This window comes from Penicillium mononematosum (assembly GCF_028829835.1).
Source record: "Penicillium mononematosum strain IBT 11891 chromosome Unknown utg000005l:1.0-9366267.0:1.0-9372171.0, whole genome shotgun sequence".
NCBI lineage: Eukaryota > Fungi > Ascomycota > Eurotiomycetes > Eurotiales > Aspergillaceae > Penicillium > Penicillium mononematosum.
In genome coordinates this window covers 4,018,482-4,038,802 of record NW_026643275.1, presented here as the reverse complement: position 1 = coordinate 4,038,802, position 20,321 = coordinate 4,018,482, and the positions used below count along the sequence as shown (strand labels likewise).

General features: G+C 50.3%; 9 protein-coding genes across 9 annotated transcripts; 4 read left to right on the top strand and 5 right to left on the bottom strand.

The window, feature by feature from the left end:
- Positions 1 to 292: 292 nt before the first annotated feature.
- On the bottom strand, positions 293 to 2,080 carry N7519_009673 (uncharacterized protein; the record flags this gene model as incomplete). Its single annotated transcript, XM_057296446.1, has 2 exons — positions 293 to 1,940; positions 2,004 to 2,080. 2 exons carry the CDS (start codon positions 2,078 to 2,080, stop codon positions 293 to 295), a joined length of 1,725 nt encoding a protein of 574 aa, XP_057144328.1.
- Positions 2,081 to 3,048: 968 nt separating this feature from the next.
- Positions 3,049 to 4,038, bottom strand: N7519_009672 (DNA repair protein RAD10; the record flags this gene model as incomplete). The annotated part of the gene is made up of 1 exon (XM_057296445.1): positions 3,049 to 4,038. The coding sequence occupies one exon, from the start codon at positions 4,036 to 4,038 to the stop codon at positions 3,049 to 3,051; it is 990 nt and encodes a 329-aa protein (XP_057144327.1).
- Positions 4,039 to 4,227: 189 nt separating this feature from the next.
- Positions 4,228 to 6,399, top strand: N7519_009671 (mRNA-binding ribosome biosynthesis protein NOP4; the record flags this gene model as incomplete). The annotated part of the gene is made up of 1 exon (XM_057296444.1): positions 4,228 to 6,399. The coding sequence occupies one exon, from the start codon at positions 4,228 to 4,230 to the stop codon at positions 6,397 to 6,399; it is 2,172 nt and encodes a 723-aa protein (XP_057144326.1).
- A 219-nt stretch (positions 6,400 to 6,618) lies between these two features.
- N7519_009670 (putative progesterone binding protein) lies at positions 6,619 to 7,164 on the bottom strand (the record flags this gene model as incomplete). The annotated part of the gene is made up of 3 exons (XM_057296443.1): positions 6,619 to 6,797; positions 6,863 to 6,958; positions 7,056 to 7,164. 3 exons carry the CDS (start codon positions 7,162 to 7,164, stop codon positions 6,619 to 6,621), a joined length of 384 nt encoding a protein of 127 aa, XP_057144325.1.
- A 540-nt stretch (positions 7,165 to 7,704) lies between these two features.
- N7519_009669 (uncharacterized protein) lies at positions 7,705 to 7,956 on the top strand (the record flags this gene model as incomplete). The annotated part of the gene is made up of 1 exon (XM_057296442.1): positions 7,705 to 7,956. One exon carries the CDS (start codon positions 7,705 to 7,707, stop codon positions 7,954 to 7,956), a length of 252 nt encoding a protein of 83 aa, XP_057144324.1.
- A 693-nt stretch (positions 7,957 to 8,649) lies between these two features.
- Positions 8,650 to 11,219, top strand: N7519_009668 (putative general amino acid permease (Agp2); the record flags this gene model as incomplete). Its single annotated transcript, XM_057296441.1, has 6 exons — positions 8,650 to 8,990; positions 9,074 to 9,087; positions 9,664 to 9,886; positions 9,942 to 10,677; positions 10,751 to 11,127; positions 11,180 to 11,219. 6 exons carry the CDS (start codon positions 8,650 to 8,652, stop codon positions 11,217 to 11,219), a joined length of 1,731 nt encoding a protein of 576 aa, XP_057144323.1.
- Positions 11,220 to 11,632: 413 nt separating this feature from the next.
- Positions 11,633 to 12,244, bottom strand: N7519_009667 (uncharacterized protein; the record flags this gene model as incomplete). Its single annotated transcript, XM_057296440.1, has 1 exon — positions 11,633 to 12,244. The coding sequence occupies one exon, from the start codon at positions 12,242 to 12,244 to the stop codon at positions 11,633 to 11,635; it is 612 nt and encodes a 203-aa protein (XP_057144322.1).
- A 583-nt stretch (positions 12,245 to 12,827) lies between these two features.
- On the bottom strand, positions 12,828 to 13,857 carry N7519_009666 (putative JmjC domain protein; the record flags this gene model as incomplete). The annotated part of the gene is given in 3 exon segments (XM_057296439.1): positions 12,828 to 12,848; positions 12,900 to 13,523; positions 13,537 to 13,857. 3 exon segments carry the CDS (start codon positions 13,855 to 13,857, stop codon positions 12,828 to 12,830), a joined length of 966 nt encoding a protein of 321 aa, XP_057144321.1.
- Positions 13,858 to 14,925: 1,068 nt separating this feature from the next.
- Positions 14,926 to 19,836, top strand: N7519_009665 (uncharacterized protein; the record flags this gene model as incomplete). Its single annotated transcript, XM_057296438.1, has 10 exons — positions 14,926 to 15,146; positions 15,202 to 16,596; positions 16,646 to 16,825; positions 17,064 to 17,321; positions 17,490 to 17,566; positions 17,656 to 17,701; positions 17,754 to 18,495; positions 18,556 to 18,713; positions 18,920 to 19,012; positions 19,071 to 19,836. The coding sequence occupies 10 exons, from the start codon at positions 14,926 to 14,928 to the stop codon at positions 19,834 to 19,836; spliced, it is 3,936 nt and encodes a 1,311-aa protein (XP_057144320.1).
- Positions 19,837 to 20,321: the final 485 nt, after the last annotated feature.

Genomic DNA, 20,321 nt, shown 5'->3' with positions numbered 1-20,321 from the left:
AGACCAAGAAAGTCTGCAGGGAGAAACTACCCAAAGAAGTGGTAGCTGAATTGTACTACATTTTACTTTTATTATCGCCGTTTCCTTGTTATTTCCAAAAAGACGGGATATTCAGAGCTGAACTATCTTGCTCCATAAATGTACACCATATGAAAACCCCAAGGAAGATTAGCTGAAGCAAATGGATATAATATTTATGTGCAGAGATTGGAGAATACTAAAGCCCAGTTGCCCCACAAGTGCGAACTCTCTACATGAAATCGATCAATATCCACCCGGATTAATACTATGATCAAAAGTCAAGGGGAACACATTCATACACCATCGGACAAGCATTTCCAGTCAGACAGCGCTCCTTTCGGGAAATCCGCAGGAAGAACTGATCAGGGCCCCGGTTCCACTTCGCGATATCTGCCTCTGTGGTTCCAGGAGGAAGCCCATCTATCGGCCAAAAAGCAGAAATGGGTCCAATGCGCACCTCCTCTGGGATAAACAGTGCGGTTGGTATTCTCGGTCCCATATCAGCATGAGCAGAGTATGAGCTTGTGGCAAGTTCGGAGCTGGGAATTGGTCCGTTTGTTGATTCTAGTAGACCATAATCGGGGGCATTATGGGCTGCATTCATTGCCATTGCATATGATTCTTCCAGGTCCATGATCGTTTGGCCCACGGTTGCCCATATGGAGCACTGGTAAAATCCTTGCACAAAGGGCGCTTGACGGAGTAGGGCTAGGGCTGCGCGCCGGGTACGTGGTTCACGGCATCGAAGACTGGTGAACCAAAGCGGAAGACCAATGTTGACGTCAAATGTGAACGGTGGTTGGGTGCCATCTGATCGCACTGAGGCTTTGGGTGCAATGGCAGATTGTTCAACAATATTTTGGAAGTTTGGTAGATAAGCATCGAATTGCATCAACGACAATGATGTACAGGTCCCCAGCATGACATGTAACATTTCATGATAACTCAACAAAAGGGCACTGGTACCAATCTCTTGCAGCGATAAAAGGTGTCTGGCGCGAAGAACTGTCATCAATTTATCAAACGCAGTACGCCAGTTCCTCAGTCTGGTGACCAGACTGAATAGTTCCGTATTGAGCTCTTCGGGCAAATGAGGAAGATGAGCCTGAAGTAGGTGCTTGGTGCAACTGCGTTCAAAGAGCGGGATCTCTATAGATAAGAGCACGATCGCTTCTCGAGCAGACTTGAGTGAGTCGAACTGTTCCGCCAAGGCATGTTCACTGCCTCGTAGTAAAGCAGTCACGGGAGCCCCACCACTGGCGAGTGCGAATGTCCCCAAACGGATAAAGATAGGGATAATAGTATCCTCCAACAGGGAAGTTTTGCTCGCTGCCCCAGATGCTATTTGGGGACGCAAAGCGTTAATGAGCTGCACGCCTTGATAATAAAGCTGCATTGCGCCGTCTGCATTTCCCTCGATGGCCTCAATGCAGATAAAAAGCACACAACTGATCAATCCGACAAAGACGTCTACACTACCCTGCTCGATGCGCTGGCGAACAGCAGATACCGAGCGCGAGTACCAGTGCAAGGCGTCTTGACGGTTCTTAGTGAGAGAAATAATATTATCGCGGCGTTGGAGCACAGGATCTGGGCATTGCTGAGGGCACTCAAATAGCGCACTAATGGTGATGATGGCATCCCAAACAGCAGGTTCGTAGCGGCAAACCTGTGGGACAACAGTGCGCCAGAAATCAACATCCAGTCCACCACCAATAGAGGAGGCAGCACACTCAAAATAATAGGCAAATGCACGTCGCTCTCGCCACACTGTATTGGTGTTTGGCGATAATGACAAGGGGTTGGCGATGACCGAGATTGTGGAAGAGGGCCGTACGTCTTCAAAGTCACACTTGCGACCTGTACTGGTACATCGGACACAGCTAGGCTTTTCTTCTCCACACTTGACTCGTCGGATTCTACGATACGCTCGATATCAAACTCTTGCCTATGGAAAAGGAAGCGACCTTGGAAGCACCTACTTGCAAGTTTTGCATCCTAGCTTTGACCTCGGGAGGACCCTTGAGCGACGGTTTGAATGGTCCGAGTGAATCGACATGTCGATGGCATTCTATATTTGGCTTGCGCCTAGATACTTCAGCGTGGAGAATGCATACTTATCAAGTGGTGGGATTCAGCCCACGACCTCGTCGACGTCCCTGATGAGTAAGCACCTGGTTAGTCAGCTATTGTATTCCAACCTTTGGAAGGTTCCAAGGTTGGCCCCGGGCGGGAAGGGCCAAGGCTGGAAACCAACTGGTGAATTATTTGGCTGCTCGGATATCATCTAGATTCCGAGTGAACACACAAACAGAAATGCCTAGCAAAGCTCGAGAGTATCCAGGAGACGAGCGTAAGAAAGCTTTTTGGAAGGAGTGGGCAAAATTTATAACCCCGCGAAACATCCATGGATGAGAGCGATGTTCAGAATGTAGCAGCAGCAACAGATGGACTTGAAATCAATGATGTAATCGATATATGTAAATACAATGGTACAGAAAGAGTATTCAGATAAAGAGAAGTGAAGAGAAGTAAACAGGTCCCGCGAGGGAAAGGCAGCGAGGCCGCAAACAATAAGGAAACCACAAGAAAGATCCTAGCCTGACCCCCAAAAGGATTTTCATAACAAGGGATGTGAGAGTCATACACGGAGTAGGTTGGGGTGTATTCTTGGGCGTTGAAAAAGAATCATGCTCAGCCACGCCAGAAGGATTGGTTCCCGGAAGCTGTGGAGATGGAGATATACCCCTAGCTGGGGTTATGTGTAGGGGTGGGTGGCTCCCGTGAGCTAGATCCATGTCTCGGCCATGGGGAATTCATCATGAACATGAGGTCTCCCAGATCATTCAAGCTTTGACAGCCGCCGACAAGAATGCCATTGCGTCCTCGCGTCCTGACGACCAGCGGACGATGTTCCTTTCCAAGTAAGAAGTGCCCTACTCAGTAGTCATGTTGGTGACAATGAGGTTCAACTCTAGAAGTTGAAGGCTCAAAAGTAGATATAGTGAAGAGAAGTCAGATCGGCTCTCAACCAGCTTTGTCTCTGAGCCTGGCAATGGCCGCTGCAATACCTTCACTCATCCCTTCAGTTTGCTGACCCACAGCCTGAGACTCAGTAGGGGGCGCAGGTTGCACAGCTTGCGCAGCTGCTGTTTTCCTGCTTTCGGCTAGAACTTCACGAAGGACTGCCTCTTCTTCATCCTCTTCATCCATATTCTGATCATGTATGTCCTCAACGTTCACGCCTGGCAATTGAGCCCGGCGTTGTGTGGCAGGAGCAGAGGCCCTCTTCGTAGTCTCGACTCTAAAGTCTTCTCGCACCGCATGGCACCATTGTTGGACCTTCTTTTCTCCCCATCCCGGCACAGCACTGATCTGCTCGGGCTGTGCATTGATAGCATTTTGCAAGCTGCCGAAAGTGGAGATCAAACTCGCGGTGTCGGATTTGTTGATACTTCTGGGGACTGTGACAAACTCAACTAGTGACTCCTTATAGGATTGGGCCTGTTGCGCTCGAATGGCAGTGGGCTGTGCGTTCTCTGAGGACTTGTAGAGCTCGAGATAATGCGCAGCCTCTGGTGCGGACCAACACAATATCAAGGTCAGATTGTTGATAATGGATGTTTTGGAAAGCTCTCTAAGACTGTCTTCGTGATTTGGTATGTCGACCATCACCAGTACGAGGCGGAGGTTGTATTTGCCTGCTAGTTGTTTCACTCGGGAGTAGATGTATTCGGGGTGTAGGCGATGGTATTTCAAGGAGAGAAACATTGCGCACGTTGTAGTGCCAACCACATAGTCCGCGGGAATGTCAGCATACTCCCATGGTAGGAGTTTTATATGGGTCAGTATTGGGTTCCCCTTTTGTCGTGTGGACACCAAGATCGCGGAAGTACCAGGGCGGTTGACGAGGGTTTGGGGTTTCGGCTGTTGGACTTTAGGTCTTGAAGATGCACCTGGAGCTGGGGAGTTCGGAGGGCGAGCAGGTATGCCACTCTCTGGGCGCGGGGGATCCATCGCGCCCATCAATGTGCTGTTGCTAAATGCAGAGCGATCAACGAAGAGTTGATAAGTCGATAAAGCTACTATGGCTTATCTGAATGAGACCCACACCGCCCGGGCCAATCTGGCTCAGTTTTCTGCCGCTAATTTTTTTGTTCTTCCTCGACCGCAGGAAAAAAATACCGCAGTCGCAACAAGACCACCATGGACGAATCACACAAGAAACGACGCCTCTCGGACGCCGAGAGCCCAGAAATCAAAGTCGAGGCCACTACACCCGCCGCCGAGGCCTCGGCCGCACAGAACAAGAGAACTCTTTTCGTCCGCTCACTACCCACCTCAGCCACGACAGAAAGTCTCGCAGAATATTTCTCGCAATCATACATTATCAAGCATGCTGTTGTGGTTTGCGACAAAGAGACAAAGGTGTCGAAAGGATTCGGTTTTGTTACATTCGCCGACGTCGAGGATGCGGAGAGCGCTCTGAAAGAACTCAACGGGTCCAAGTTCGACGGGAAAATCATTCGCGTTGACTATGCCGAGTCTCGTAAGCGTGAGATCGACGAGAAGGTTGGACGTAGTGTCCCCACTGCTGCGTCCCGGGAGTCCAAGAAACAGAAGGAAGAGGAGAGAGGGCAGGGCCTGCCGCCCAAGCTGATTGTTCGCAACCTGCCGTGGAGTATCAAGGAGCCTGAGGATCTGAACGTCCTGTTCCGCAGCTTTGGAAAAGTCAAGTTTGCTACCCTACCCAAGAGGAATGGCAAACTTTCCGGTTTCGGTTTCATTACCATGCGTGGCAGAAAGAACGCCGAGAGGGCACTCCAGATGATCAACGGAAAGGAGATCGATGGACGTCAACTCGCCGTTGATTGGGCTGTTGAAAAAGACGTCTGGGAAACAACCAAGAAGGAAGATAACGAGGAGGAAGAGGAGGAGCCGAAGGAAGAGAAAGAGTCTGATGATGTTGACATGGAAGATGCCGAGGGTGCTCTGGAAGAGCCCTCAGACGATGAGACCTCTTCCGACGAAGACGACGATGAGGACGAGGACTTGGATGAGTTAGACGATTTGGACGATGACGAGGCGGAGGAGGAGGATGAGCGAAACGCCACTACAATCTTCATTCGCAACCTCCCATTCACCGCCACAGACCAGGTACTCTACGACCACTTCAAAACTCACTTTGGACCGCTACGGTACGCACGTGTGGTCCTTGACTACGAAACTGAACGCCCTCGAGGTACTGGATTCGTCTGCTTCTGGAAGCCCGACGACGCCAACACATGCATTCGTGAAGCCCCCCGAGGAGCTGAAGCTATGGCACCGAACAAGGACAAGCCCAAGTCAAACACCGCTATGAAGCACTCCGTCCTTCAAGATGAAAACTCCGACCCAAGCGGCCGCTACACCCTGGAAGGCCGCGTCCTGCAGGTCGCACGTGCCGTGAGCAAGGGCCAAGCCGCCAAGTTGGAAGAGGAGGGAGTATCACGCCGTATGGTCCGTGACACAGACAAGCGCCGTCTGTATCTCCTCAGCGAGGGTACGATCCCCTCCAACTCCCCGCTGTACAAGAAGCTCTCTCCCTCCGAAGTGAAGATGCGCGAGGACAGCTACAAGCAGCGCGAGACCTTCATCAAGAAAAACCCAGCTCTCCACCTCAGTCTTACCCGTCTCGCCATTCGCAACCTCCCCCGCCACATCAACTCCAAGGACTTGAAACAACTGGCCCGAGAGTCCGTCGTCAATTTCGCCAAGGACGTCAAGGCGGGCACGCGCCAGCCGCTCTCAAAAGAGGAGCAGCAGCGATCCCGCGACACGATGAAGGAGCTAGAGCAGCTCCGCAAACAGAAGAAGATGGGTATTGTGCGCCAGGCCAAGGTCGTCTTCGAGACTCGCGAGGGTACCAAGGTCTCCGAGAAAAGCGGTGGCGGTCGCAGTCGTGGCTACGGATTTATCGAGTTCTTCACCCACCGTCACGCGCTGATGAGTTTGCGCTGGCTGAACTGCCACTCCATGGCAGTTCCTCCTTCTGCGCAGGATCCCGAAGACCGGGACAAGAAGAAGAGCCTCGTTGTTGAGTTTGCCATTGAGAATGCCCAGGTCGTTAAGCGCCGTAATGAGCTGCAAGCTAAGTCCCGCGAACCCAAGCCCAAGCGCTCGGATGATGCTGAGGGTGAGGGAGACAGAGGTCAGAAGAGGAAGCGCTCTGATGCTCGTGGTGGGAAAGGAAAGGATGGAAGGGACGCGAAGCGTGGCAAGACTGAAAATGGAAAGGGTCCCAAAGATGGGAAGAGTGAAGAGGAGGACAAGGCCGCCAAGCGCAACCGCATTATCGGACAGAAGCGCATGAAGCGGAAGTCCCGCAAGGGGAATTAAAGGCGTGAATGTTACATGTTACTTTTTAATGTATAGACATTATTTATCCCAGCAGTCAGAGGGAAGAACTGTTCTTTGTACCTACGCGATACCACCATTTCGAAAATGAAAAGCATGGATTTGATATTCGATACTGGATCGTTGATCGATTTCTCATTGGGTATATAATGTCGCATATTCGATCCAGGTGAAAGCTGCCGCTCGATGATAATGTAGCCCTTAGGTGTTCTTGGCGCCTTCAACCTTGCCGACAATGTTATACCGCTTGCTGAAGAAGGTGTACCACTCATCCAAGACGGTCTTTTCCTTGTCCGGCAGATCATACCACTCCGGTACACAGTCTTCGGGCTTGAGAGAGGAAGAAGCAAGAGCACGGGAGGCATCCTTGCCGGCGAAGACTAAGAGAACAGAACAGTCAGTATTCTTGTCATTATACTGTTCATAAAATAGATGCTGTACTCACCCCGGTATGAACCCGAGGCACCATAAGCCGAATTCCGGGTCACATCAAAGACAACACCCTTAATGGCGACCAGAGTCGGGCGATTAGGATCGGTACCTGCGGTGCAGTAGATATTAGTGATGCTCTTTGAGCTGAGCGCATTGGAAATCAGGAATTGGCGGGGTTCTAATCCGTGAAGGGTAAACTCTCATACCGTCGCATTTGGCCAATTCCTCGACAGAAATGGGGTCGTCCTTGGGCGGGTCAAGCTGGACTGCCACTTTGGGTTCGAAGCGCTTAGATTCTCCTGTTTGTTCGACCATTGTGATTGTTGGAGGTGAAGTAGAGGGTAAAAAAAACAACTTGGGGTTTGGCGGGGTATCCCGAGGTAGCCCGAGCTTCAGGGCTGCTTACTTGTCGGCTGTCTGATTGACCGGTTAATCTACTCTAAGTATGTACTTAGCTACATTCTTATTCTGTTTGAAACCTATATACCTAGGTAGATTTAGAACGATTTATATTCCTCTTCTATATACTCTAAGTGGGGTTATATGGTTAACCTTTCTTGATATTTCGGTCCTAATACGAATAATATATCCTCTCTAGATGTTATCCCATCAAATACCGTGATCGACTGCTTATTCGGGATTGATACGATATTTACAAATCTTCTCTCTTTTTGCCTCAATCTGGTTAGCCCTTGTATAGAGTAAGAGTGCTGATATGAGGTATCTCATGACGTCAGGATATTGACCGAGAGGTTGCACCTGACCTTGGGAGAGTTCTACAACGTCGACTGCTCAGGTGTTTGATTGCTTTCTTTGGCACACCTCCAGTAACGCAATAAAATACTATTGTTCGAAATGTCGTTCCCCGGCACGCATCCACATCCAAGTTCTACTACCGAACATCCGCGTCAAGACCCGGATCAACGCCGGAACTCCACAGACTCGGATGTGATCCATCATCTCTATTTTGAAGACAACGACGGCTTCTTCCCACCAAGCTGGATCGGGAAAGACTCACAGCAGAGACCCTCCACCGAAAAGTCGGGTGGCAACAACCTCGAGGGCACTAGGGACACTAGCACTAGTGCCTACAAGGAAAGAAAATGAAAATAGTGGAATGTGGCGTTAATTACAGGGATTCATGTTCAATATAACAGTTGTACTTAGTTATGTATACATGGATTCAGATATTCAGACTTGGGGCTTAAGTCTCGCAAATGCCTTGGAGTTGGTGAAAAACCATACTCCAATGGACCTCGGCAATAATCTCTCCCCACGGGATAGCTGCGGGGACTTATTATTATTATTATAATCTGTCTAAACACCCAGAAAATACATTGGCCAGCACTTTCTGACATTGCCAGTTGTATCGTGTGATCACTGCGAACAATACTCTCTTGATTGAGAGTCCCCTATGCAAATCGAAGTATTTAACCCAATGGGTGCACAGAGTGATCAGCCGCAATTCCCCCTCGCTTCCCCCTAGGAGGGGCCATGTGGGGATAAAATGGATGAGCATCAGACAACTCTTGGGCCGACTCTCTGATTTGTCCCTTCTCTGGACTCTCCTTTAGTTCGGCCGACGCCGATTGCCTTTCCAGAAGATTTTAACAAATCCCACTAACGCGAAACAGGAAAAATACTAAGCTAGGGAAAAAAAAAAATCTCTCATTCCTGTGGCCTTTCTCTTGTCTGCATTCCTTATATTTTCTTTGAAATAAATCTCGGTCTGGGCCCTATTGCGCACTTGTTTGTGCTATTCCTTCGCTCTTTCCTGGAGTTTACAAGGAGACCTTCAAGATGTCGCATTCTCCTAACTCGGGGTATGAGAGCCATACCCCGATGACGGCAGCCATACAGAGCGCAGAGCCCATCCTCCCCTCTGATCCCGAATCGAAGCCTACCAAGATGGACAAAGAAATAGAAGTCACCGAGAAAGACTCATCCAGCGCCAATCGCGCGACCTCGGTCGATAGCGGATCTATGAAACCCACATATGACCATACTCATCGCAAGCTTAAGCCCCGCCATGTACAATTGATCGGAATTGGAGGAACAATTGGTACAGCCCTATACGTTCAGATCGGATCTGGACTGCGGACCAGTGGCCCTGCCAGTTTGTTCATTGGATTCAGTCTTTGGTTAGTCTTTCCCCTGTTATACTGTTTTGTTAACTCTATTGGGTTCTCGACCTGGGTTGTCCCGACTTCGCTACTTTCGACAGCATCAACATGGACGGTAAGTAAGCGGTAATACCAGAGACGCAAAATAAGCCCGCCATTGGATCAAAAAAAAGAGAGGCAAAGAAGCAAAGAATAAGGAGCCACCCAACCAAACAAAGCATTGAGAAACAAGGCTCGAAGCCTGATTTCCACAATTTCAGACCAAGGATGTAGGACGCTGTTAGCCCATGCACTTCCATGCCGACCAAAGTCGCCATTAGCCCTACTTCTGCCCATGCATCTGCCGAAAGCCAGTCGGACACCCAAGGACTAAACCCAGTCCATGATGCCCTTGCCTGGTTCCTGTGTATAGCTCATTGAACGTCCACAATCTTATACTGTTCTCTAGGAGTTGTGTGATTCTGATCATCACCGTCTGTACGAACACCCCCATGCTTCCCAAGCCCTTTGCATCTTTCCCAACAGCAGCATTCCTTCCATACCTGAAACCAAATCCCTTATAATCCCAAATGCGCCAACGGTTCAGCTTGCCCTAATGTCGACCGATCGCCCAATCGCTGCAATTATTCCTCCATCTTATTTTCCATCCGGATGCGTAGTATGATATCCGAACTCACATTTTCGTTCCTAGGCTTGGCTGAAATGGTCACGTACCTACCTATCTCATCGCCGTTCATCCGATTCGCCGGCCGCTACGTTGATGAAGCTTTAGGTGTTGCCGCTGGGTACAACTTCTTTATTTTCGAGGCGGCACTGGTGCCATTCGAAATTGTCGCCGTCAGCTTGATTATTAGATACTGGACCGATGTGATTCCCGTCGCAGCCATGAATGTGGTTATCATCATACTCTATGGGTTTGTAGTCTTCCTTAATGCGCGCACGAGATACGAGCTAATGAATACGAAACAGAGCACTCAATCTCTTCGCTGTGAAATGGTACGGTGAAGCAGAGTTCTGGCTTTCGCTGGGCAAAGTCTTGCTCAGCATAGGCCTCATCTTCTACACATTCATCGTCATGTTGGGCGGCAACCCGCTCGGCGATCGGTTTGGCTTCCGTTATTGGAACGAACCAGGTGCCTTCAACGAGTACTATAAGACAGGTAATACTGGCAAGTTCCTCGGTGTCCTCGCAGCTGTCATCACAGCCAGTTTCACCATCGCCGGTCCGGACTATGTCTCCATGGCCGCTGGCGAGACCATTAACCCGCGCAAGGTGCTGCCCAAGGCCTTCAACGGTGTCTTCTACCGTCTCACAGCATTCTTCGTTCTAGGTGTTCTCTGCGTCGGCATTCTGGTCCCGTACAACGATAAGACCATGGCCGATGCTTTCGACAACGGCAAGCCGGGTGCTGCTGCCTCGCCCTATGTCATCTCCATGGATCGCTTGAAAATCCCAATCCTGCCAGACATCGTCAACGCTGTCATTCTCACTGCTTGTTTCAGCGCGGGCAACAGTTACATGTACTGCGCCAGTCGCAGTCTGTACGGTCTAGCGCTTGAGGGCAAAGCCCCGAGGTTCCTTACCAAGTGCACCAACAGTGGTGTTCCCGTCTACTGTGTCGGCATAGTGCTCATCATCGGCCTCTTGAGTTTCCTGCAGGTATCTAACGGCGCATCGGTCGTGCTAAACTGGTTTGTCAATCTGGTATGAGCCCCCACCTCCACCCCAGTCCCAGTCCCAATTCCTTTTCCATACATCCAACTAATCCTAAATCCAGGTCACCGCCTCCCAGCTTATCAACTTCTCCGTCGTCACTTTCACCTTCATCCGTTTCAAGAAAGCTCTCGCGGCCCAAGGCATTGCCCGGGAAACTTTGCCATACCGCAGCTGGTTCCAGCCGTACATCGCCTACTTCGCTTGCGCAAGCACTACGCTCATGGCTTTCGTCGGTGGCTACACTGTCTTCCTTCCCGGCAACTGGTCCATCCCGACATTCCTCTTCTCCTACACCATGATCGGCGTCTTCCCGGTTATTTACTTCGGCTGGAAATTGTTCCACGGGACCAAGCTCCTCAAGCCTGAGGAGGTCGATCTGGTTACTGGTGTCCCTGAGATCGAGGAGTATACCAGAGACTTTGTGGTCATACCGCCGAAGTGAGTATACCCTCTCTTCCTAGGTATGATTCGGTGCTAATAATGCCCATAGGACGGTCGTGCACAAGTGGTGCCAAATTATATTTGAATAAGATTTTCATGGGTCTCATCGTTGCTTTGGCTAATTGCGATATACTTACGATCAGAACACACCCAGCTGACTTCCGATGCAGACCTGTGGATACGTGATTCATTGGGCGGTGGTTTGTCTCTGCTTTGGACTGTAGACTGCATATTTTTGTATGGTGTTAGCATCACTATGATACCTATGATACCCAATCAATGCCCTATACTTATTATTGGAAAATACTGTTTTGAAACAATAGCCGCGATTATTAGTCGTACCTGACATTTAACGACATCCATGGATGTAACAATGCCTGTTATAATACGTATATGCAATATCAACAACATACACCAAACAGTAAGAAGATTCACATCCTCCATCAACAGACACGAAGCCAGGCCAGGTCGAGCTCTCCGTGTCGTATCTTTTTATACACAATCAAGCTTCACCTGACCCTCCCTCCGCCTTCTCCTTAGCCCTCAAAGCCTCCAACCGCTTCTGATTCCGCTTCCCGAGAACGCGCAGAGTATTAGTCTTCTCAATCTCCGTCATTTGCTGCCAGTTCCCAATCTGCGACAACGTCCCGTCCACGTTAACAACCATCGGACCCAGATGATCCAATTTCACTTCCGTCCCGCCTCCGCTCATGTCGATTTTAATGCCACCGTCGCCTTGTTGGTTCGCGATGGGATTTGAGGGGTCGCTGGCGGGGAGGTAGAGTTTCTTTTGGGGTTGGGGTTCTTGCTCTTGGGTCTCTTGGTTTTGGGTGTCTGCATTTTGGGCTGCGGGGTCTGAGGATGCAGCGGCTGCGGAGCCGGAGTCCGAACTTGAGTCACACATTGTGCGTGTTTGGCGTGCGCAATCCGATGCTTTGAAGGTTGCTGTGCACTGCGGGAAGAGGATACTGTAGAGCCGGGTGTTCGGTGCTTGGATTGCCACGTTGAGGGATGCCCAGGTAGCAGTAGTACCAGCTGGGAGTGAGGCGCGCACGAAGGGATTGACGGATAGGTGGAGGAGAGCGGCGCGGTAGACTGTGCGCGATACTTGCATGGTTCGGGGGTTCGGAGGAGGCTAGGTGGGCTTGATGGAGGGAGGAAGATAAGGATTGCCGGTTTCTAGAATCGACACTTCGATTCTACACTTCGACTTTACCGTCACACCGCATTCCCCACGTTGCGCTTTGTATTATTATCGGTATGTCTACACAATTAATGATTACTCTCAAATTGTTATACGTTGGGTATATCATCTTTGATTTTGTCTGTGACACTAAGCTTACACAGTTGAGAGGCCCTGGGTGTGACCACGGGTCTGTCACAATCGTGAGTCTGCCAGAACAAAACCTCCCCAGTCTGTCCAGAATCCTCTCCATATATTATGTAGAGGTATTCAGTCTGTAAGCGAGTGTTTGGCATCACCGATGATTTGCATATGTTCCCAGCGGTTTCAAGGCTTGGAAGACCTTGCCGGGAACATTGAAGATATCCACGGCCGATCCAAGCATATAGCCCCAATTCTCTGTATTTTCGCCCAACATGTCACAGAGAGCATTCGAATTGATCTAGCCTAGGTCGACCGGGCATTGGGGTTCTACGAGCGGGCATGCCGCATTGATATGGTCGTAGATGTTATACTATCGAAACCACCAATTGACCTGCAAGCATATCAGCGACAGACACGAAGCCTACGAAAGAAACATACTTACCGAAGCCGTAACACCTCCACCAACTCCCTTAATACTATGCCACCATCCCTTGGGAATGAACAGCCCATCACTAGGCCCAAGACACGCTTCAAAGCCAACCCCAGCATCCGAACCAGCAGAAACCGGAGTCCCCCAAACCATCTCATCTAACAACGCCCTCTCTCTCCCTTGCATCATCTCCTCACCCCGGAAAGCCGCTGCCTCCCGACTCCCACTCTTCCCTAGCCGCCTCCTCACAGCCCCAAACACAGCCTGCCCATCCGCCGGTGCAAGCAGCCGCACAACCTTCTTCCCAGCCAGCTGGACAAACATGTTCGGGTTCGGGTCACGGTGGAGTGGCGTATAAGTGGGCGGGTGTCCAATCCACACATTCGTATCGTATACATCGCCCTTTCCCGCGCGCACCACAAGCTCCGGCGTCGGGAAATCACCTCGAAGGACGGGAGGGAGGTCAAGGAGCTGGCATTGGGCTAGGTATAGTCGTGTTGATTGGGGAGTGGACTCGGCCGTGCGCATCCAGTCGAGGAACAGCGTGAGCGGCGCGTGAAACTGCCGGAAGCTATGTATTTCTGTTGCCATGTCGTCCGGTTCGGATGTAGTGTCTGTCGACGTGGATTCCGTGAGCTCGAGTGGGGACAAACGCGTCGGCGCCGTGTTTGTGGAGATATTCCAGGTTCAGGCTTGAGGTGCCTAGCGTTGACTGCGGACTCGCGCTTCTGAACCATTGCTTCAGGGCGGGGAGGTCTTGGAAGGTAGAGCGTGGGAGAATTGCTGGTTGTTCGGGGAGGAAGCAACGCTGTTGGAAGGTGTCCAGGGTGGCATTTTCGAGGATGCCGAGTGGTCGGTATTGAGGGTGTGAAGGAGCGGAAAGGGTTCGGACACTTGATCGGGGTTTATAATGGAGTGATGAGCGGGGGAGTCGTGTCCTGACTCGGATTGACCATGGCTGTAGCTTCATCCAGATCGACGTGGGGGGTTGAAAGGATGCGACTACAAGAAGACCATGACGATAAACCAGTTTTTGCTCCGGCAGAAAAGAGTAATAGTACGTATACCGGGGCAGGAGTTAAATTTCTCATATTCATAAATCACCTGGTTTCAACGTAAAGTCTACTCTATACGAAAATATCGAAGAAGACATCTAAAAGACCACCAAAATAAGTAAAAGAGTAAAAGAGTAGTGAACAAGGTACCGAAAAGACTACCAAAACGCCATTGGGAAGACAGAGGGCTAAGGCGGTGGGGGAGGGCGGTAGCCCTAAAAACATCCGAGGTATCAAAGATCATTTACCATGCTGATTCCCAGACTTTGTATGTGGCATGAGCTACCGATTCAGGGACAGAAGCTGACCTCATTCCACCTAGGCATATATGTGGTCTTCTGCGAGTATACAAACTCTATAAGCAAGTGGAATCGGACGACGCGGTTTATGGCTTCTATAGATTGGTCCGGTTTCCCCAATGAAGGGTCGGCCCGTGGAGCGGGCTAACTGGATCTGGTGAAATCCATATACTACGATGGCGTAGTTCATTGGCCTACATAGCTTATTGATATTGAACCCGTTCCTCTACTTGAACCAGATCCCTCAGACCCTCCGTATCATAGATGGAGTCTGCACACGTAGATTCTTAGCTGGTGCCCAGGCTGCGAACCCTACTGAAGCACAAGCGTTAGTAGGTCACCAAGCGATTTCCCCTACGTATTATTTCCCCTTCAATCATTCTCTGAAAAGGATCCAATCACGAGTCATTTATGTAGGAGTATTGCCCCACTTGTCGATCACAATGAAGCTACATGAAGCCGAGGTCGATAGGCATACCCCGCAGTCGTGAGAAGCTACACCATACATATGTACCTAGGTACCTTTGCACGTCGAAGACACCCGACGAAAGGCTGTTTGTGTGACTTGTATTTCCTTACCAAGATACACTCACATTTCGTGCCACGTTGGGTGTGTATGTCAATATTAACATGTCCCAGGTCTCACCGTCATTGTGTTGCCTGTAATTACTGTTAACCTGCAACATGCCTTCTTCCATCAGCCGAATTCATAAGCGCCATGCTTACAGCAAGAATGCACACACTTATTACCCGGTTCTCATAGTAGGTGCTGGAGAGTCGGGGGTTGCCATGGGCTGCCGGCTCAAAGAGGTTCTGGGGACAGACCAGTTCCGAATATTCGAACGTCAGTCCGGTATTGGAGGTACCTGGTGGATCAATAGGTATCCGGGAGTCGCTTGCGACATGTAGGTGGCCCAAGTAAAAAGCTTGTTTACTAAATGACTAACACCGAAGGTAAAGACCAGCAACATTCTATTCCTTCTCCTTTGCTCAGAAAAAGGACTGGTCCACACTCCATCCATCTGGTCCAGAACTCGCACAATATATGGCAGATGTCTGCGAGAGATATCAAATTGTGGACAAGATTCAGTTGAATACGGATGTGAAGGAACTTCGATGGATCGAGGATGACGAGGAATGGGAGGTTACGCTCTCGCACCTTGTCCCTGGAACCGGTGATCTAGCTCAGCACGAACGAGATCGAATTGCAGCTCAGGAAGGTCATCACAAAATCTATGTCAAGACAGAAATTGTGCGAGCCAAGGTGGTCGTCAGTGGTGTCGGCGGGTTGGTAGAACCCAAGACATGGCCGAAGGACATCCCAGGTATTGAGGAATTCGAAGGTGAGATCATGCATACGGCTCGCTGGAACGACCGGATTGATTTGGAGGACAAGAATGTCATCGTGATTGGTTCCGGCTGCAGCGCCGCGCAGGTAGTGCCCGAGCTGGCCAGGCCAGTGGCCAATGTTCGATCTATTACTCAACTCATGCGGACTCCTCCGTGGGTCCAGCCTGATATAATCCCTCCCAAGTATCTCCCCTTATACGAGAAATGGTCGCCTACATTCATGACCCATGTGCCTGGACTGGCGTCGTTCATACGAAGGGTTGCTTTCTTCATGCTGGAGAAAAATTTCTACGAGATGTTCACAGACACTGCATGGGGCCGAAGAGCACGGCCGCAGCTAGAGAAGAAGTTTTTGGACCACATGCGCCAACTTGCGCCAGAGGAATACCACGAGATCTTGACGCCGAACTACAGCCTCGGCTGTAAACGACGGATCATCGACGGCACCTGGTATCGCAGTCTCAATGCCCCAAATGTGGAGCTGACTACTCAGCCTCTGACAAGGGTCAATGCGAAGAGCGTGACTCTTGGTCCAGGCCGCCACTATCCACCCCACAAGTCGGACGACGCCGTTGAGACCAGGGAGATTCCCGCCGATGTGATCATCATGGCCAATGGCTTCGAAACCAACCAATGGCTGCACCCGCTAGAGGTGATTGGCAGGGAGGGCAGGAATCTTGAAGAGGTCTGGGCAGAGCGCGGAGGCGCCCAGGCATACCAGGGCATCGCAATGGATTCTTTCCCAAACTTCTTTATTCTTTTCGGTCCGAACACGGTAACAGGGCACACCAGTGTTATTTTCGCGACAGAGAACGCAGTAAACTACTCTTTGAAGTTTATCAAGCCGATCTTGAATGGACAGGTTAGCTCATATGAAGTAAAGGAGGATGCTGAGCGTGGATGGACTCAGCAGGTGCAGGATGCGCTTCAGCAGAGTGTGTTCCGTCGTGGGGCGTGCTCTAGCTGGTATATCACTGCCGATGGTTGGAATTCAACCACATATCCGTGCGCTCCCTGCTTGCTGGTTCCTGATTCTTACTGACATAGTATTCAGATTCACTCAGATTCACTATTGGCTGCGTTGCACGTTCCCCGTGTGGCGGCATTGGACTGCGCGCCTCACGAGAAAGGGGCGGATTTTGCGAGGTGTCCGGAAAACACTCCAGGGATCTGTCGTTTTTGGTCTCGTTGCTGCCTTTGGCTTCCTGCGCCAGAATCCTGAACAAAGGGCTCGGTTGGTGCAGTCATTGCTGGCTGGGAAAGAGTGGTTGGTCTCAGCAGTTAGGTAATTGCGCTGATATATCTTTTCTTTGGGGTTTATTCGAGACTTGTATCATTTTGAATTGGGGCAATATATCCCGAGCGAGAAACTGTGCCATTAACAAATTATGATCGTATCCATGAGTACATATATTCTCCATTTGTAAATGTGCCCCGGGCGGGGCCAATGACCGGCCGGATAATCAGATGAGTAAGCTGAATCTGGGGAAACCCCGCGAGAGAGGAATTTCTCCGCACTTCGACGCCGGTATCTCCCTCCGGCTACTCATTGAGTCGCTTCAATATTCTGCAGGTCATGGCTTCAGAGTCACCTCAGCTAGAGATGTCACCGCCGCAACCAGACCCCCGCGATCAGTCCATCGGTGCGTCCGATTCCAACAAGAGAAGGCGGAACAAGGCAACGGAACACAGGCGCGCACAAAGCGGAATCGCTACATCTCCATTGCATGGTACGATATGGCCTGATCCGGCACTTTTCTGCTTTCCGTTACCTCGGTCGCTTCACCTTCCAGTCTTGCGACTGGTCGGATAACCTGTTTTGCATTCAAAGTCATATGATTATGCCTTCTCCTTCGGTGCCTTTGTAGGGAGATCAGAGCTAACCATGGAATTTTCAGTAATGAATGCAAGCGGCGTAAGATCAAGTGCAATGGCCAGATGCCTTGTCAACGGTGTGGTCACCTGAATTTGGAATGTAAGTGGCTTTTAACCCTGCTGACAGCTTGCAACTCTTTGTGCCCGAGCTGTCCGATCCTCAGTTTCGAGCGCTGACCCAATCCCCAGGTCGCTATGCGCCTAATTGTTGTAATAACAACTTCAAGGATTCGGAGTAAGTCAAGGAATAAAACCCGTCCAGCACTTGATACTAATAGCCGAGCTAGTGAGTTCCGGTCGATGACAGATCAGATCACCACTTTACAAGAGCAAGTCAATAGCTTGTTCACCAATCTCAATGACCTTCGTACTCAAAGACCAGCCTTTGAGTCACCAGGGTTTGAGCATCCCTCTCGCGATGGGTCTCAATCGGTCTACACTCCAATGCAAGCCGGCCTAGCAAAGCCGCGAGCCCGGCATCCACGCTTCCATGGTCCAACAAGCTCAGCCTTCAATTTTGACGTGGCCAAATCCAGCTTACAGAATATGGGTATTACCCCAGCGGAAGATGGAATCCCAGACGACTTGACCACCGCACATGTTTCTCCGACTGGCTCCCCGGCTCCCCATCTGGGACAGCTTCTTCCAATCACGCACCCTACCAAGGATCCAATATGGACGATTCCGCGTGAAGAGGCAATACGTCTTTGTAAGGTTTACGAGGAAGAGATTGGGATCATGTATCCTGTGGTGGATATCGCCAAGGTTACCACCCAGGCTAATCTGCTCTACACATTCATAGAGGCTGCTACCAGGACAGGCTTTGCGCAACGGGGCTTTCCAGGTTGTGATGGTCTTCACGATGAAAGCTCGATTATTCTTAAATTGATTCTCGCAACCACGCTGGTCGTGGAAGGGGGCGGTCAAAGTGAACTTGGGCAGCGGCTCTACTTGGATGTTAAGCCATTTATAGAATCAAAGTTATGGGAGTCTCATACCATCAAAACTATCCAGCTCTTTGCTATTGTGGTAAGTCAAGGTCTCTTCAACTGCCGCAGTCAATAACTCTAACTCTGTGTCCCACTCCAGGCCACATACCATTACCATACAGATGATGACGCCATGGCTTATCGGCTTATTGGATTGGCGGCAAGAATGTGCTTAGAGATGGGATTGCACCGCCGGGATGCTTTGGTGAAATCGTTCCCAGATGAGGTGCAGTGGGACGAGATCATTCGACTATTCTGGTCAGTCTACAGCTTGGACAGACGATGGAGTCTCAGGAACGGGATTACCTTTCGTGATTCAGGACGAGGATATTGATCCGAACTTACCAGAACCTGTAAGGCTGCATATCTTTTGGCATGCAGTTACCTTTATTAACTAACATGTGGAAATCACAGGATGCATCGCTGCCTTACTTGCGCTGCATGGTCCTATATAACCGGATCAGCTCCAAGATCTGGTACTCTGGTTTGGGCTCCGAAGGCACCACTGACATCCGTCGTGATGAAATCGGCTATCTGGATTACCAAATCCTACAGTGGTACAAGCAAGTTCCAGACGAGCTCAAGTTCTATCCTGCCGGCTCCCCCTAAAAACAGCGAAAACGTAAGCAGAGGCATGAGGCGGCTCAGGGTCCTCTTGTACCTGCGGATGAACCAGCTACGCATCCTGATATATCGCCCTGTGCTCCACTCTCCTGCCAGCATTGCCGAAGATCGAGGCCACGCCCAGACTGTTGTGGAAATAGCCAAAGACACAGTCCGTGTCCTAACTCGGCTAAACCAGATGTCCGATATTTACCGGACACAGCAAATAACGTTCAACTACTTCCTAGTTGCTGCGTTGGCGGTGCTGTTCTTAGCAGTCTCCCATGCTCCGGTCGACTTCAACCGACAAGTCCGCGATGAATTTTACATGGCGCTCGACTTGGTCAACGGGTTCAGTACCAAGTCCTACGTCTCCAAGCGGTTATGGAAGACAATCAAGGGCCTACGAAAAATAGGCGAGAAACTTGGCGTTCTCGCCCGTCCTTTTGGGCCAGACTCAAGTGATCCTCATTCAAGTGCTGCGGTGGCCATGGCCGGGCTCGCCGGACATCCAATCCAGGATCTGTCTATGTATGGACCCATGAATGGTGGGAACGAACTCGGAAATAGTCCTCTCAATGGACTCCAGATGAGCCAAGAGTTAACAAACCTGTTTGAGGCTGTTGGCGCTTTTGGTAATTTCATGCCTAACACTTCGAGTGATGGTATTAGTGGCTTCGTGGGGCCGGATGGGGAAATTCAGAACACCGGCGAAGGCTTATCGGGGGTTTTGGGTGATGAGGGAGAGTTTGCTCGAGTCATTCGGGACTTGTTTTGATATTTAGTCAATACCCTTTGATAGTTACATGTCGTAATAACACCAATGACAGCATTGGTTATTTGAGTCTTCCAAGATATGAGTATCAATGGCCCTCCAAGTTAGCTATATCCCCCCACGTCAGCTGACACGTGACTCATGCCGCTCAGGCAAATTGAAACCTGCCAGCATTGACTTCACTTTTTGCCATCGTGAGATATAGCAGACACAATAGCTGCCACAATAGCTGCCACAATAGCTGCCACAATACGTGAACAGCCTTGGAAGGCCTCTCTCTCTCTCCCCAACTGCCCACCGCCCCCACGAACCGAACGGACCTAACCCGATTCGACCGACACACCCAACCTCCAAGCCCAAGTCATCAATATTAATCTCCGAGTGTTTTGAGACCTGGTAAGCGATCTGATAATTTTCAATATGAAGGCTATAAGAAACTGATAAGATTTTGGTGGGGTCCAGCCTTAGATCCAGCCTCTTCCCGTTGA